Source organism: Hibiscus syriacus, unplaced genomic scaffold (genome assembly GCF_006381635.1).
Source record: "Hibiscus syriacus cultivar Baekdansim isolate YM2019G1 unplaced genomic scaffold, ASM638163v2 tig00008262_pilon, whole genome shotgun sequence".
Taxonomy (NCBI): Eukaryota; Viridiplantae; Streptophyta; class Magnoliopsida; order Malvales; family Malvaceae; genus Hibiscus; species Hibiscus syriacus.
This window is the reverse complement of record NW_024062160.1, coordinates 1,546-18,013: the sequence shown is the minus strand read 5'-3', so window position 1 is coordinate 18,013 and position 16,468 is coordinate 1,546. Positions and strand designations below refer to the sequence as shown.

At 34.3% G+C, this 16,468-nt stretch overlaps 1 protein-coding gene and 1 non-coding gene across 2 annotated transcripts; both read right to left on the bottom strand.

Annotated features, from left to right (window-relative positions):
* Positions 1 to 5,616: 5,616 nt before the first annotated feature.
* Positions 5,617 to 8,454, bottom strand: LOC120202154 (probable LRR receptor-like serine/threonine-protein kinase At4g37250). Its single transcript, XM_039202633.1, has 2 exons — positions 6,729 to 8,454; positions 5,617 to 6,308 (listed from the first exon to the last, which is right to left on the bottom strand). The coding sequence occupies exons 1-2, from the start codon at positions 8,359 to 8,361 to the stop codon at positions 5,641 to 5,643; spliced, it is 2,301 nt and encodes a 766-aa protein (XP_039058564.1). The 5' UTR covers positions 8,362 to 8,454; the 3' UTR covers positions 5,617 to 5,640.
* A 6,178-nt stretch (positions 8,455 to 14,632) lies between these two features.
* On the bottom strand, positions 14,633 to 14,745 carry LOC120202176. Its single transcript, XR_005523714.1, has one exon. It is a non-coding gene; the product is annotated as a U5 spliceosomal RNA (small nuclear RNA).
* Positions 14,746 to 16,468: the final 1,723 nt, after the last annotated feature.

The following is a 16,468-nucleotide window of genomic DNA, read 5'->3' as shown; positions in this document are numbered from 1 at the left end:
TGTTTACGATCAAATTCGTTTATTAACTTGTTTATTTATGTTTGCAAATAAGCTCGTTTATCAATCTTTCGTTTATGTTTATGAATAAGCTCATTTAATGGCTCGTTTATAAGTTTATTTATTTATTTTGTATTTTCAATATTGGTTGAGGTAGTGACTATATTGGACATATGACGAAATTTTTTCAAACTATGAAGCCTATGAAGTTTAAGCACTAGTGTCATAATTTTACTGTATTTTAGCTTGCAAATGAATATATTTATGGATATATAAATGAATATATTTATGAACGTTAAATTAATATGTTTGCGAACATATAAATAAACATGTTCATGAACATTAAATAAGTAAACATGAACACCTTAAAAAAAATAAATGAAATGAATACGATATTTAAAATTTTAAACGAATATTAATATATCATAAACATTCTTAAAAATACACAAATGAATATAAACATATTATTGTTCGTTGAAATTTAGTTAATTTACCCCTCTAATTATCAACACATTATTATCTTATCGAAGCATAGATGATGAATGAGCAATATAGATAAGGTTTGAATCCAAATATTTGGATTTTGTGAAATTTTAAAAAATAAACAAAAAATATTTAATAATTATACGTTAAAATTTAGTTCAAAGGTAAATGTACTTGAAGTATTTCAACTTCTGGGGAAAAATCAATAAAGTTATTAAATTTTATTTACATTTATTGAAAATCTGAATCAATCAAAACTTAATTGTTAAGTTTTAAAAATATTGTTATTGCACGAATCAATTTATCTCAGTAGTTAAAGGAATTGTTGTTATTTTTAGAAGTCGATGGTTCAAGCATCAACGACTACGATAAGACAATTGAGCATTTATTATCAAATGATTGAAAATATTTAAAACAAATACACTTTGTAATCACCATAATTTAATAATATATATATATATATATATATATTATTACGTGACATTACCGATATGTCAGGTGACTTTACAATTCTTTTTTAAATATTTATAATTCTTAAAATATTTTAGAAATATTTAGTTATCACATAAAACGTGATATCAATTAATTATTAAAATCATTTATGTCAACGATTTTCAAAGTATGTAACTAAAAACTCTCCATTGATATCTCTCTTTTTCTCTAAGTTGTGGATTCAACAAGTATATTGGAGTTTGCACAACCTTAAAAGCTGAATTGTGGGGGATCTATGAAGGTTTAAAAATGGCATCGGAGCTGGGTCCAAGGAAAATACAAATAGAAACCGATAACTAAGAAGCGACCAAGTTGAGCAGGTCGAGGATAGACGTTGATCATATACATACGATCACTCAACATATTGAAGCGTTAATGAATAGGTTTTGGGAGGTAGAAGTGATAAAAGTCAAACGAGGAAATAACAGTATAGCAGATGGGCTAGCTAAACTAGCCTGGTCATTACCCCATGGATTGCATGAAATGGTGGAACCACCAGGAGAGGTTGCCATGTTAACCCGGGAAGAAGGAATTAGTTAAAATTTTATAGATAAATTATTTAAAATAAATGGTAAACTATATCAGTGACCACCTAACTATCGAAACTTTTCATTTTGACTAATATTTTTGAAAATTTGTTAATCAGGTCACTCAGCTATTTAAATGCATTCAATTAAGCCACTTACCGTTAACATTTAACGGAGAAGTTGATCTGACAATTAAAATATTTTGTATAATTACACATTTGACCACTATTACTTATATATTTTATCAATTAGGAATGCAATGGTTAATAAGAATATGGCGCCTTTAATTTTGTTGGTGAAAGCCCTCATGATCAGATGGCAGAATTGTGATCTTTTGTTGAACAAGGTCGACAAGGAAGCCGATGATAAGACTGACGATTATGAGAGAAATCGAGGATTCCACGACTGCATTTGGAAGACCTAGTTCTAGGAGATGGAGGAAGACGACGATGCCATCACTTGGAAAATACCTCATCATCTTTGCATGTGGCCTTGAAAACGGTATGCTGTTTAATTTCTTTTTATTCCCCCTGTCCTGCATTAATATCAGTGAAGAATAAGTGCACGTTCTTGTATACTATATAGCAAGGCTTTTGCTCTTCAACTTGGAAAATGATTTGGAGATCTATTTTTACTGATGAAGATTTGTAAAGAACAAAGGAAACTAATCGATTCGGTATTGAACAAGTATATTTTTTTGTTCTAGTATTAATACTAGTGTAACAGTGATCAAATGTGTAATTATATCGAATATTTTAACTGCCACATCAGCTTCTCCGTTAAATATTAACGGCAAGTGGCTTAATTGAATACATTTAAATAGTTGAGTGCCCTGATTGACAAAATTTCAACAATATTAGTCAAAATGAAAAGGGATAATAGTTAGGTGGTCACTAGTATAGTTTACCCTTTATTTTAAATAATTTATTTTTAAATTTTTAACTAATTTATAATTATACGTTGAGTCCTTTAGAATTTAAATTTTTATAAATTAAATTAATGGTATTCGTCGTTAGTGGTGCTTATGCGGTGGCGACGGCACCACCCCAAGGCTGGTTGCTGGCCGTCGATCCTTCTCCTTTTTCTTTCTTTTGTTTTTTTACCTTTTTTTAACTGTGCTTTTAAGCAGCAAGGTCGGTGTTCATCGCCGTTGTTACCTTTCATCATCTCTTAGCTTGAATTGAGTGAGTGGGTTCGTTCATGCTGTTCACTGCCCGCTCCTATGTTTGTGTATTGCATCGTGTGTTCCTTGTTGGCTCTCTGACCGATGGTGGAGCGGCGAATTCAGCGTTGTCGGTGATGAGTTGTGTCCTAGGTTGCAGGAGGTTTTTGCTGCAGTTGTTGGTTTAGTGTTCCGGTTGTGGGAAATGAGGTGTTGTCACTTATTGTCTATTCGTCGTGCCCATAGTGTAGATCGATGGGCCGTTTAGTCCTGGTCTGAGAGTACTGGCAGTTTCTGTGTTTTGGGAGTTATTTCCTTTGGTAGTTCAGCAATGTTATGAGGCTCGTGCTTTCATTGTCGGATCCTTGGTTGATGGCGAAGCGTGGCTTGCAGTCGCCGATGTTAGTGTGGGCGCTTCTGATTTCATGGAGGCATGTGCAGAAAATACTGGTCCCGAGAAAGGTGGTATGGGGATGTGTAGTTCAAGCCTCAAGGCGTTGAGTTAGAGGAATCTTTTCGTTAGTGGAATGTTGGCTGCATGATTGGTGCTTGCGGATTTCATAGTGTTTCGTTAGAGGTTTGTGGATAGTATTATATTGAGAGACATCACCCGAGTTATTGTATCGTACAAAGCAAGTGTAGCTGTTGCAGCACTAGTTTCAGGGTTTAGAATTGAGTGGTCTTTGTTCCAATGGTCTGCTGATGTGTTACTCTTAGTCGGGGTGTTAGTCTTTTGGTTGTTGTTCATTAGTGCTGCGTTTTGTTTGAGAGCTGAGTTGAAGATTGATGTAGTTATGGTGTTGTAGTGTTATGTTGTTGTGTTTGTGCCGGCTTGATGAATTTGGTTTCAGATGCTGTTTGGATTCATCCCATTGCTGCTGGTTTTGCCTTTGATCAGTTTTGGTTGTCTTGTTGGAGATGGCGCTCTTGAACGCGGCTGCTGTGGGAGAAGCATCACAATCAGTTGTGTTTGCAAAATGGGGCAAACGCAGCTTCAATGGATGGTGATACGCAACATGTACGGGAAATTCTGCGACCAGGTTAGTGAAGGAATAGCAGTGGCACTACTGGTTTGCATTATCATGGTGGTCCAATCTTGTATCTCTGCTTTTGGTGTGTTCCGCTTATATGGTGGCAATAAGGCTAAGAAATCCGGCTGGTTGAAATTTGGGTGTCAATATGAATTTCTTTGCTTCACATTTATAGGGTAATTTCCAAGATTTATTGGGTCAGCTGGTAAGATGTGTGGAATTTTTGTTCCCTGAAATTATGTTTCTGTTCTTGCTTGTGATTGGTGGCAGATTATGCATGATCGTTGTAGCTTCATTTGGATGTCCTGCAAGCTTTCGTTTCTCCTAGTTTTTGATAAGTCAGGAAGCTCTTTAGATTTTGGTGCGTCAGGTTCAAAGGATACGTTTTAGCTTGCGAGTATCTCTGTTTCTCAGTAATAGGAATCGTATAAATTATGTATCTTTCCGTTGGTGTTGCTGTATGTGTTTGCTTCCTCGTTGGTTCTCAATTTATGTATGTTCATTGTGTGTGTTTTATACTTACCACCTCAAGGTACACTCTTTTTCCTCCATTTAGAGTTAAGGAGGTTTTTTAATGAGGTATTTGAGGTAGTTACTTTGTAAATCATTTTAATACAAAGTATCCTCTCTCAAAAAAAACTCCTTGCAAAAATACCTTTATATATTAAAATTTTTGAAGTTTTCTTATTTTCCTTCATTTTCCTACACTAATATATCGCAGTAACCTTTTTAAAAAAAAAATCACTTGGAATACTTTTAAGCTATATTCGTGTCTGATTTTCACCAATTTCTTACACATACAAACATGAAACTAAGGTTTTCCATATTTACTTTTCGGTTCTTGTTTTTAATTCGTTTTCTAAACAGTATTAATTTCCTTAATAAACTAACAAAACATCTGAAAATTTTTGTTAAATTTCGGTATTTATTATTGATTTTTTTCCTTCAAAAAAATTAAAATTTTCTGATGCTATATTGTTATATATGTTTGTTCACTTATTTAGAAAATCATGATAGGTTCTTTGTTCCTGCGACCAAGTCACCACCATTTGAACTCCAGGAGTCGACGAACGAAAGGACAATACTCATCGGAACCGCAGGTGTGTGTAGGAACCAACATATTATTTTATATTTTAAGATGACAAAATAAATTATTAATAAAATATATACATAAAAGATTTAAAATATAGAAAATTTTATAAACACGATGGCTCCTACTTACCCTCTCAGTCCATCTTTAATCTCGATTCACATGAATTGGGAGGAACCTCATCAAATAGATATGCGGAGGTCATTCATAGGTGATGATGTAGAAACCATGCACAAAGTACACGCGGACGGCGTATAGATCAACACCACTGCTACGCATTCCATCCAACCATACATTATGTAGGTGACCGGCCAGATGCTCAGCGCAACTGTTTTTCAACTACAATGGAGGAACACAGTATATAATAAATAATAAAACAGATGGCAGAGTAATCTACTTTTCAACTTTTGCTTCTCTTCTTATGTCAATAAAATCTTCAGGCACCGGAGAGATGAAATCATATACAGAAAATGACTGAGGCCAAAGATTTGATGTAAAAATGGGGATTTAAATAACGGTATATTTTGGTATCGCAAGATAATATTTATTTATAATTTTTTAATCAATTGATAATATATATATAAATATAACACAATTGCTTAATCCAAAATCCCTAAACAAAATATTATTCCCTTTTATTACTAAATTCACTTAATTATTTGTACAATTAGATTTAAAAATATATGCTTTTGCCTGTTCAAAGAACTGATAATAGACAAAAAAGCAAAAATGGATTGGGTCTAAAAGTCAGCAATATTAGTGATTGTGACACACACCAAGAAGAACCGGTTCATGATCAGTCAATCAATACATACATTTTCTGCAAAGACAGTATCAAATTGGAACATTATTGATTGTTCATGAGTGTCCATAATAGCATGTTGAAGATGGGATTTTATCAAGTATTTGTAAAGCTTCTTTCATCGACGGTCTCTTTTGTGGGATCGGAGATGCGCAACTGCATCCCAACCTAAAACAAACCAGCAAATCATCCTCTTTGCCTTCCAAATCGCCACGGATTGCCGCATCGGCCATCCTCAGGGCCTTGTTTTTGTCTTCGACGACGATCCCATTCCCCTGCCCGAGCTCATCGACCACCACCATTTTCCCCGTCAGGAGCTCGAGTAATATCACACCGAATGCGAACACATCCCACTTGGGATGAGGCTTCAAGCTCCTAAGTGACTCGGGGGCGTGGTAAGGCGAAACGCCTAATGAACTCGGGCTTGGACTCGGGCTAGGTCCTACTAAATCTTGGAAGCTTTCCCTCGACGCTGTTGACCTCTTGCTGCCCAAGTTTCGGGCTGAAATTCCAGCTTTAGAACTCGTGTCGCCTGTTACCAGCCTTTCCAGTCCGAAATCTCCGATCTTGGGTTCCATGTCGGTGGCTAACAGGATGTTGCTCGGCTTCAAATTGGCATGCACATGCTTCTTCTCATGGAGATATGCGAGTCCACGGGCCACACCTTTAGCTATCTTTAGCCGAGATTCCCATGCAAGATGACAAGGTGAAGAACCAGCTTTTCCTGAAATGGAACCAGTCAACATTTAAGGCCTGTAGAGTGCGACTGCAAGAACAAGCCACTGAGACTAAAAAGAAGGTTAATATTTGAGAAAAGTAGAGGGGGCAAAACTAAAATTTAAACACTAAAAAGGACGAAATGAGTAGGTCGATTTAAAAAATTCAATTTTTTCAACTTCAATCGAATCCTGAGTTTTAACAAGTAATTGTCAAACGCCGTGGGAGTAAAGGATGAGAAAGTGGCAGATACGAACCCCATGCCAAGACAGAGACAGTTGACTTTGCCATGCATTAAACAACAACGTTTAAGTTACAACTACTCTACCGTCATAGACTTTCCGTTCTCTGGAGTACTTTAACAAATACTCACGCTGCTTTTGCTAAAGTACGCACGGGAAAATTGAAGAATAGGATAAGGACTTACTGTAACGGGCGTTGGCGAGGCTGCCATTTGGTACAAAATCGTAGACGATGAGCTTTTCATCAACTCCCCAGTAGAACCCTCGAATCCTGACCAAATTCGGGTGGATCAGTTTGGCAATGAACCGGACCTGGTTCTTGAAATCCCTGAACCGGTCCACACCGTTCTCACCGATCCTTCGAACCGCCAACGACGTCCCGTCTTCCAGCACCGCCTTGTACATTATGCTGGAACCCGTCGCGCCTAAAATGTAAGCCGATGCTTTTAGTAACGTCTCCAGCTCAAGCTGCTTTTCCCCGTCGACCGTCACCAGTGTCCCTTTCTTGTCGTGTTCTTGTTCTTGCTGCCGTTGGTTGTCTTGACTTTTGCTGCCGGTGTCGGAACTGGTGTCGGAATCTTCCTCGTACTCTCCTCTATTTCTCAAACACGACCATCTCGAAAACCCTTTGGATTCCGACGATGAAGATGTTATTGACAAATTGTCTTTTGCTTCTTGCTTTGTTGCGATTTCCACTCTCTTTTTCCTCTTTAACTTGTACACCAAGATGAAAACCATGATAACGAATGCGATTCCGGCTATATCTCCCACAACAATTCCTACAATCGTTCCTGTTTTCAGCCCGCTTTGATCTTGTTTTTTGGCTCCCGGCGACAATTCCGGCGTGTCGGAGTCCATCGTTCTGGGGATGGCGGCGATTGCTGGCGGAGAAGTCGGTGAAGAAGGAATAGGACAATCACGCCTGATTGCTTCACCGCATAGATCAGGATTCCCGGAAAAAGATTTGGATACTTGATTCTTGAGAACGACGGAATCCGGAATTTCTCCTATGAGGTTATTAAAAGAAAGATCAATGGTGGCGTTACCAGGGATTTTCTCGGCGAATTGCGGCGGAATTTCCCCGGAAAGTCTGTTGTAAGAAACGTTAAAGTAGCTGACTTTTTCGCCTCCGAAATTCGGAGGCAATGACCCATTTATGAGATTTGAAGAAAGATCCAAAACTTGAAGAGATTGGAACCCAGTTGGAAGGTTTCCAGACAAATAATTGTTCTTCAAAGAAACAACAGTTAGGTTCTGGTTATTAGTAAGAGTTGCAGGTAAAGCCCCCGTCAATGCATTATCGGAGAGGTTAAGCAATCGGAGATTCCTCAGCCGTCCTATCGTTTCTGGTATAAACCCAGAAATGGAATTGTTAGACAAATCAAGCGACCGAAGCTGAGTAGCATTGAAAATCGAAAGTGGAAGAGACCCATTGAAGGAATTGTTGGAAAGATCAAGAGTTTCAAGGTACTGAATCATTCCCAGATCGGAAGGGATCGAACCAAGAAGCCGACAATTTGGAAGAGACAGCGCTGTAACACGAGAGTAGACATCGGAGTCGTTATCTGGTCTTCCACAACTCAATCCATTCCACGAACATGGCGTCTGGTCGGAGGAATTCCAGCTCTGCAACACGTTTAGAGGATCACCCAGAATAGAGAGTTTAAGAGAAAGCAAGAGAACCCCATCGGTGTTCAGTCCAAAACTTTGAACCACAACAATAACAAGAAGAACGATCCACCATAAATGGAGTTTAAAACTCGAGATCGAACTCATGGTTTCTTGAACTGAAAACCCAACATTTCTCCTATGGAACATGAACTCAAAGAGAGAGAGAAATGACTAAAAGAAGAAACTCAAGTATTTATCTTGTATGCTGTTGAAGGTGCAGATGCCATGTGATGAAAGTTGTTTTGAAAAAAATAATGGAGTAATAAACAGCTCAACAAAAACTTGTAATCAGCATAGTGGGCTGGTAAGCAGCTCTCTCAGCAGATATATTTATAATTTAAGGTTTGCTATAAAAATCGATTAATTACTGCTCTCGCTGTTGTTGGTTTTATGTATTTATTAGTCCTCATAAATTCATTAAATAAAAATCACCTACAGGCAACAATATCATAATAGAAAGCATCTTTGCTACAAGACATCTATGTGGAGATGAAAGTTGCAGTACTCATCTCCTATATTGACTTTAATGAGGCTTGCTGTTTCTTTAATTTTTTCTCATTACTATTATGCAAGAAAAATACTCGGCTGTTTCTGAAATATATAAGGTAATGGCTTTGGAAATTTGCCTCTACGAACATTGGCATCCTCCTGTTCTTAAATTATGGTTGTAATGGTATTATCGATTATGTTATATTTATTATAGGATTGTGATAGAAACCTAAGCTTTGTTGTATAATATGGAATTAAGAGTATCGGACCAATAGCAAATGATTCTACTATCAAAAAGTGTGCTGGTTTTGGCAGCAAGACATGATGATGAGCCCCTCCTTTTCTAAGATTCCACCTCTGTGTGTAGATTTATAGTTTGCCTGATTGAATGTCACGGGGCCTGCAGGTTTGAGTTTGATGACAATGGGGAAAGCTTTGATTTTTTGTATTTTCCTTTTATTATTAAGATATGGCCTCCGTACTCGTGTTCTCACATTGGAATCAATGCATTACATCATCACCATCATTAAAACACCAATATTAAGCACAAAAAAATAACGTTCATCCTCTCCACCGGTGATGGATTGGGTCTACAGGGGTCCATCAGGGATAATCGTCTATTCCAAATTTTAAAATTCTTAATTTTTTTTATTAATAATTCATTATTATCTCTTAAAAATATTATAAATTTATCTCCTTTAATATAAAATATTACGTTGGTCTTTCGTCTCCTCTATTTTATCATATTTGGGTTGCAGCTTTACCAATTATCCACCTCGTTACAATAGAATTATGCATATAAAAGAAAGTAGTTGAATACATTAAGATGTTAATAAATACAATGATTTAAATGAATTTTTAATGCTGTTGTGGTCCATTAAACCCTTTCCCTTCCTAGTAAGGAATTCATTCTACTTTTATATAAAATATTTAAATCAAATTAATCTATTACTTTTATTAATTGAACAAATTTAATTTCTCTATATTTAATGGCATCTAAAATTAAAGTTCAAATGTTTTATGTGGATTCCCATGCACTTAAATATAATTATCCATTCGATTAAAAGAAGAAATAGTTAAGTTCATAGAATTAAATTATACAACCCACCATAATTTAAATAAAAATGGAATACAAAAGTAAATCCATAGAAGATAAGAAAAGAATTGAGCAGTCTTTACTTTTATAGTACCACTAACATTTAATTATTAATGCAGCTAAAGCTAACTGCTTTTTCTCATCATTCTCGTTTCCTCCATTGAAAGTGAATAAAAATACATAAAGGAAAGCTAAGGTAAAGCATATAACTTTTTCTTTTTCTATGTTAAGAAAGGCTGTGATGGCAACGATACAAACGCAATATAGAGGTGGAGGAGCCGGGTTGATCAGAGATAGATCGAGGGACAGATGAAATGATCGCTTCTAAATATTTCAAGATTTTATTATATTTTAAATATTTTTTTATTAATAAAATTTTATAAGTTTATTTCTTTAAAATTTATAAATTTATCGTCATAATATAAAAAACATATATGAAAAGCTCATATGTTTAAAAAAAATAACAAGAAACAGACAGAGAAAGAAAGCAAACAATATAAAACTTTGGCTGTAAACCCTAGATGTAATGCCATCATGTCTTCTACAGTGCTTTCACTTTTCGTTATTTTTTTGATTTCTCCATGAAAGTTATTACACCCAAAGAAAACAAATTGAATAGCTAAATTATAATTTTTAGAAAAAAATATGACATGTTTGTAATGGAGCTAATAAAAGAATGACATGGAATGTAATTTACCCATACGTAAAATCTTGTCCAGAAATACGTGGATTATAAAATGGTGGCAGTCGGCTGTAAATTGGCTTCAGCAGAGAAGAGCATCCTTGTCATCACAAACCCCAAATGGACGGATCGTGTTTCTCCTCTCTTCTTCCACACGAAACCAGAGAATCTATCAGTCTCTAGACCTATTATTTCAGCAGGTTCAGAAACTAAAAACCCAATCCTAGTAAAGATGTGTTGCTTTAAACTACCATTACCAGAAGCTAACTGCCCCTTGCGTGTCGGTGAACAATAAAAAAATTGTAATTTTGATAGCCAAAACACAACCACCAAGAGGTGTAGGCTAGTAGTAGCTATACTACTTTCAACTGAAAACTTGGAAAAAATAAATAAAAATGTAGTGTCTGCAATTGTGTGAGTGCTGGTCATGCCAACTCTTGCCTTTTCTTTTCATTTTCCTTCGGTTAGGCATCCCCGCCAACATTGCTGTAAACGAAAAGAGAGAACATGGTGATATTAATTAAGACAGCCAACGTGTTTCTTTTCCAGTGAAATTTGTTTGGTTTTTAAAATTTCGTACAGCTTAAAAGTTTGGGGTAAAATAAGGTTTGGACAAAAGAAAATTGATTACCGATAATTGTGCACCATATAATAGAGCCATTTACATTGGTTGATATTAGAGGCGGTAAATGAGAAGAGACATATTATGAGTTATTCGAGTTTAATTTGGTCAAAGTTCAATCAATATTTGAATTGAATTGACTCGACTCTAGTTTTTAACAAGTAAAAACGAACTATTTGATATCTTACTTGAAAATTTTGTGAGCAATTCGAAAAAAATATATTAAAAATTTTAATTTTTAAATTAAATTATTAATATATTAACTCAAGTTTGAGTTTAAATCGAGCTCGAGTTTGAGATTCAATCAAACCAAGTCTTAGAATATTTCAAGTTCAAATTTTTTGAGTTCGAGTCGGATTTCGATTTTTGGTTTTAAGTTTAGTCGAACTTAACAATTTTAAAATCATAAACTTTCCAATTGAAATGAACTCAACTTTAATTTTTTTGAATAATACTCGAACTTGACTTGAGTAGTTTATAGTCTTACACCGGAGAGACTATGACTAGGTTGTGGAATTCAGGCAATAGAGTAGCCCTGAAAACCATTTTAATTGTTGTTTTGTGTCACACAGTAATGTAAAGCGAAGTGTCGTCTTGTCGAAAAATGTTGCAGCTAACATGTAATCCCACATGCTTAGCTACTTATAAGTGCTCATTCTTCTTTTAAGTGTAAATTAAAGAGACAGATTTATGTTTTGATTAATGGAGATTCAGTTAGGTCGGCGAATAGTACGAGACCAGGCTGGTCGGGTAGCTTAATGAGGCTTAAACTATAATGGGGTCAGGTAGTTTTTCACCCATCAGGCAGCTTGTCAACGCCTTGGTTGGATTATCAGCAGATTCGTTTTTGTCTTTAGTTTGTCCTAGACTGGGGTAATGAAACATCAAACATGGGATTACACTGGTTGGGGTTCATAATATTAAATCCATTTCATTGGGAATAACTCGACCCTATGAGTTTGTAATGTGTATTCTTTCATACAACCTATGATATTTCAAATTCGAATGGGCGTTGAACTAATCGATATTAGGTTAAGAGATTGTTGTACCTTTTGAGGTCTTAGGTTTGAGCATGACGTATGTGGGAATAATAAGAACATTTATTTATTAAATAATTGTGACTCTTCAATAAGATACTATCTTATACTCACATTAGAATAATAAAACAATCTGAATGACTGTTTTTTTACTGAAATATGTATTAGTAATAAAAAGAATTAACATTCACTATTGATTGGATACAATTATTTTTATCCGTTGAAAAATATAGATGTTCATAACTCTTGAAAATATAATCATTTATGACTATTGTTATTATTATTATTATTTTGTGAAGTTGTATGATTGAAAGAGATCATACAAGGGACATTAAATTGCATCTCATTAAAAATCTCTCTAACCTATATGGAGGAAAAGAGTACATGATCTAACATCAAGGATTACAGTTTGTTCCATCACTAATAAGACGATTCCTAGTATTGCTATCAGCCAAATAAATCGAAAAAATCCATACAGGCGATTCAGGTAGGAAAGCAACTTTCAAGTTATCATCTGGAACATGTTTAGCTAAAGCATCGGTCACCATGTCACCCTAAAGGGGTATGTGTTTGATCACAATCTCTCAACTGCGATTGCATAGTTCATGTAAGTGCCATTTAAGGAAGTGGATACCTTTATAATCCTTTCTCAATACTCGTCCTGCTTCTATAGTACTATCAAGTAAAAAAATAATACGACGGAAGCCTCTCCCCCAAGCGTAAACAAGGCCATGATAAGCTCCCCATAGTTCAGCATCCTAGATCGAACAAATCCCAATAAAATGCATAAATCCAAAACACCATATTCCAAACTCATTCCTAACAACTATTATTGCTATTTTTGGATAAATATATTATTTCGGGTCAGGTCGGGTTGAGGGTATATAATTTTCGAGTCTGGTAGGGTTAACCGCATCCCGAACAATGCCCATCCCTATATTCAACCTTTTACTGAGATGTTCTGATGTACGACAACCTAATTTAATACTAAGAAACAACAGAGAATGAGCACAACTGAGAATGTTATAAAAAAACTTAACATTTTTTATTGAGTGCAACCTAAAATGTCAATCTTTTTATTGTTATAAAAAATGTAATATTTTCTGTTGTCAACCGAAAAATGTTATAAAGAAGGTGTGCAACCAAAAAATATTAAGAAAAAATTAACATTTTATGCTGCCCAACCGAAAATTATGTACATTTTCGATTGTGTTTTTCCCTTTTGTTTCTTAACCTTAAATTAGGTTGTTGTCCGTTGGACATTCCCTCTCACCATTGCTTCTACTCCCACTGCTCCAATATGTATTGCCCGATTCTAAACCAAATCAATCCCAAACCACAAAAGGAAGAGAAATAGATAAGCTGCATGCTTTGTTCGAGGCCAAAGAACCAACCTCCAAAAAAGCTACACTTGCTTTTAAACGAAACCAGAGTTATTTTCAGAACCATGTCGCCTAGGCATAACAAGTATCAAACAAAGCATAAATTCAACTCACTTTAAGCTTTTATTATCTCCATGTGTTAGCTTTAGAGATTTACTAAGGTTATAACAGAAGGCTTTAGCATGAAAGAGTATATCTAGAAAAATGCACCGATTACAAGAAGCCTAGCCTTATTTATATAGCCCTCCTCAGTCCTTACATCATAATCACGTGAAGAGCTAACCAATTTGGTTAATAAATTCAATAACAATTTTCTAACACCAATCTGTTAATCAACACCATGGTATCTTAAACAAAGTTATTTTTTTCTTCTTCTTTCCCTTGTTTTGTTCACTGTAGACAAAATGGTTGGAAATGCTATAACCAGAAAGCTCCCCTTCAATTTTCAGCCGCCCTCATGTTCCTGACCAAGCTGTAGTTCTGAAAGGGGTATTAAGAAGAATGAGACTTCCAGTGTATCTACATGACGTTACGACGATGCCGCATTTTTGAGGAGACGGGCATCCTTCAGTTTGTAGAAGGGGATTGAACCAAGCACAGAGACGGCACCCGACTGAGTTCTCATCCTGCTGTAGTCATTGGTGCCTCCCTGGTGTGCCAGATATTTGGAATGAGATGTTGAGCGCAGTGCTCTAAGAAAGTCACCCATAGGTCATACTTGGCTTTAATTGTTTTCACAAGATATGTAGTCTTTACACTCTCATCAGGGTTAGATTAGTTATGGGTTTTATGCACAAAGTTTTGTATGATAATGCTAAGAGAGAGTGATGATGTATATGTTAGTAAAATCCTCTGTTTACTATGTGTTTTTTGAGAGTTCAAGTTACTTCAGGTAACGTTATGCAATTTTCTTTATCCTCAAACTGTATACACTTCTATTGGAGAAATTAATAAGCACTTTCATGGAGAAAGTCATTCTCTTCCAACACTGCAACCGCGTCAGTTTCGTTTAACAGCAAGTTCGATCGATAACCGAATGTTCGATTGAATAAACAAATACTCCAGAAGAACCACTGCATAAGAGAACTTGCTATAAACAAATGTTCATTTAACTACAATTTTAGGGCCCTTTCCAAGAAAAAGCTGTCATTTTCTGCAGCGAGCACACGGTATTCTTTATTAAAAGGTGAAAGAATAGTTCGTTTTATGGTCACTGCATAGCTGCGTGATTTGCCGAAATGGAGTTGCAATTATTTATACTAGTTCCAGAGCTCGAGGCGCTGTGTATTGCCTCTGTGGGATTTCTGCTCTGGATCTCGTCCGCCAAGGCGTTAGGCGTTTCACTTCTCGGTTTGATTACAGATTAAAGATTTTTTTATTAATTCGATTGACTAATTAAGTTTGATCGATAACCAAATTAACTATTTGAACACACTTAATTTATATAATTATGTAATTATTATACAAATTTTTTAGCCTTGTTTTCTATAGGCTTATTTTGCCTTTATTTGATGCTCCTCTGTAGCCTAAACAAATAGGGATGGATTTTTTATGAATTAAAAGGAATAGAGAAAAGTTTTACCTAATCTTTTTTAAACTTTATGAATTTTGTTTACATTTATTTTTGTTTAAATTCGATTATATACAGATTTTCTCCAAAATTATAATAATTAAAGTTTTGTCTGATTTTTTTACTTTGTAAAAATTAGTTCGATTTGTAGTGATTTGTGGTGTGTTATTTTTATAATTATCTAAATTATTTTAATTTAGTGAAACAATGCATTTATTTTTGAGTTCTTGCCTATTTTTCACAATTAATGGTTTATTTTTACCTTGGATTGAAAATGTAGAAAGATTACTTTGAAAAAGATAATTTAGAAAGATTACTCGGCAAGAGTGTCATTCCAACTGGCCCAAAAGCAATATGGGAATGGAAGTAAGCCACATTTCTCTCACTTCTTATTCCAATTTACTTCTTCTCTGTTGAGACTTGGCCAAGAATATTTTCAAAAGCTTAGTTCGCGAAAAGAAAATAGTTTTAGAGATAATATTTTTTCTAGGATTTTATTTTTATATTTTCTTTCTTCTTATTCTTATTAGGCTGAAAATATTATCAATAATAGTATTTTTTTTAAAAATTAAAACATTATTCTCACGTAATTTTTTAGATATTTGTCAATTTTAATTTAGATAAAAATGAGATTTCTTCGTATTAATTTAATTGTTACATATTTTTTTAACTCGGCAGATAATTATTCAAGATGTATATTTATTAAATGCTTTAATTTCATATTAATTTCATATTTAAATTATGTTACATATTTAAATAAAACTTTAATATTCAATATATTTTAATTAACAATACGTTCATAATGTCTCTAATATTATTTTCTAAACATTTTATCTAAATATCTAGTTCATATTGTAAATTTGATTGGGATAATGTAAACTTAGTTCAACCTTAAGCTTTACTTTGAATCCTAAGCTTAGAATAACGAAATTGTCATAAATTTCTCAAATTCATGCAAATTTAATTTGATAATAAACATATTAAAACTCGAATTTTCATAACCATCTTACTTTTTGATTTTTTAGGAGTTGAAAATCTTGTTGGAAACCTTGAATTCGTCCAAGAGTGAATTTTCAACTCTAAACTATTTTCTAATAAATTAAGTACTTATTTTTAATCACTGAAAAATTAATTTAGTCTTATTATATACTATGATAAAAGTAGATATAAGATATTTATTTATATAAATTTTTAAATTTTGTATAATACACTGATTGTATTAATAATATTTAAATATAAAATTTCTATCAAATTTAGACTGTTTTCCATAAATAATTATATGAATTTTCGTACAAATATCATGAAAGAAAATTAATAAAATTTATTTTTATCTAATCTTATATTATTTTAACCAAACATTGTTATCTTAAATTATA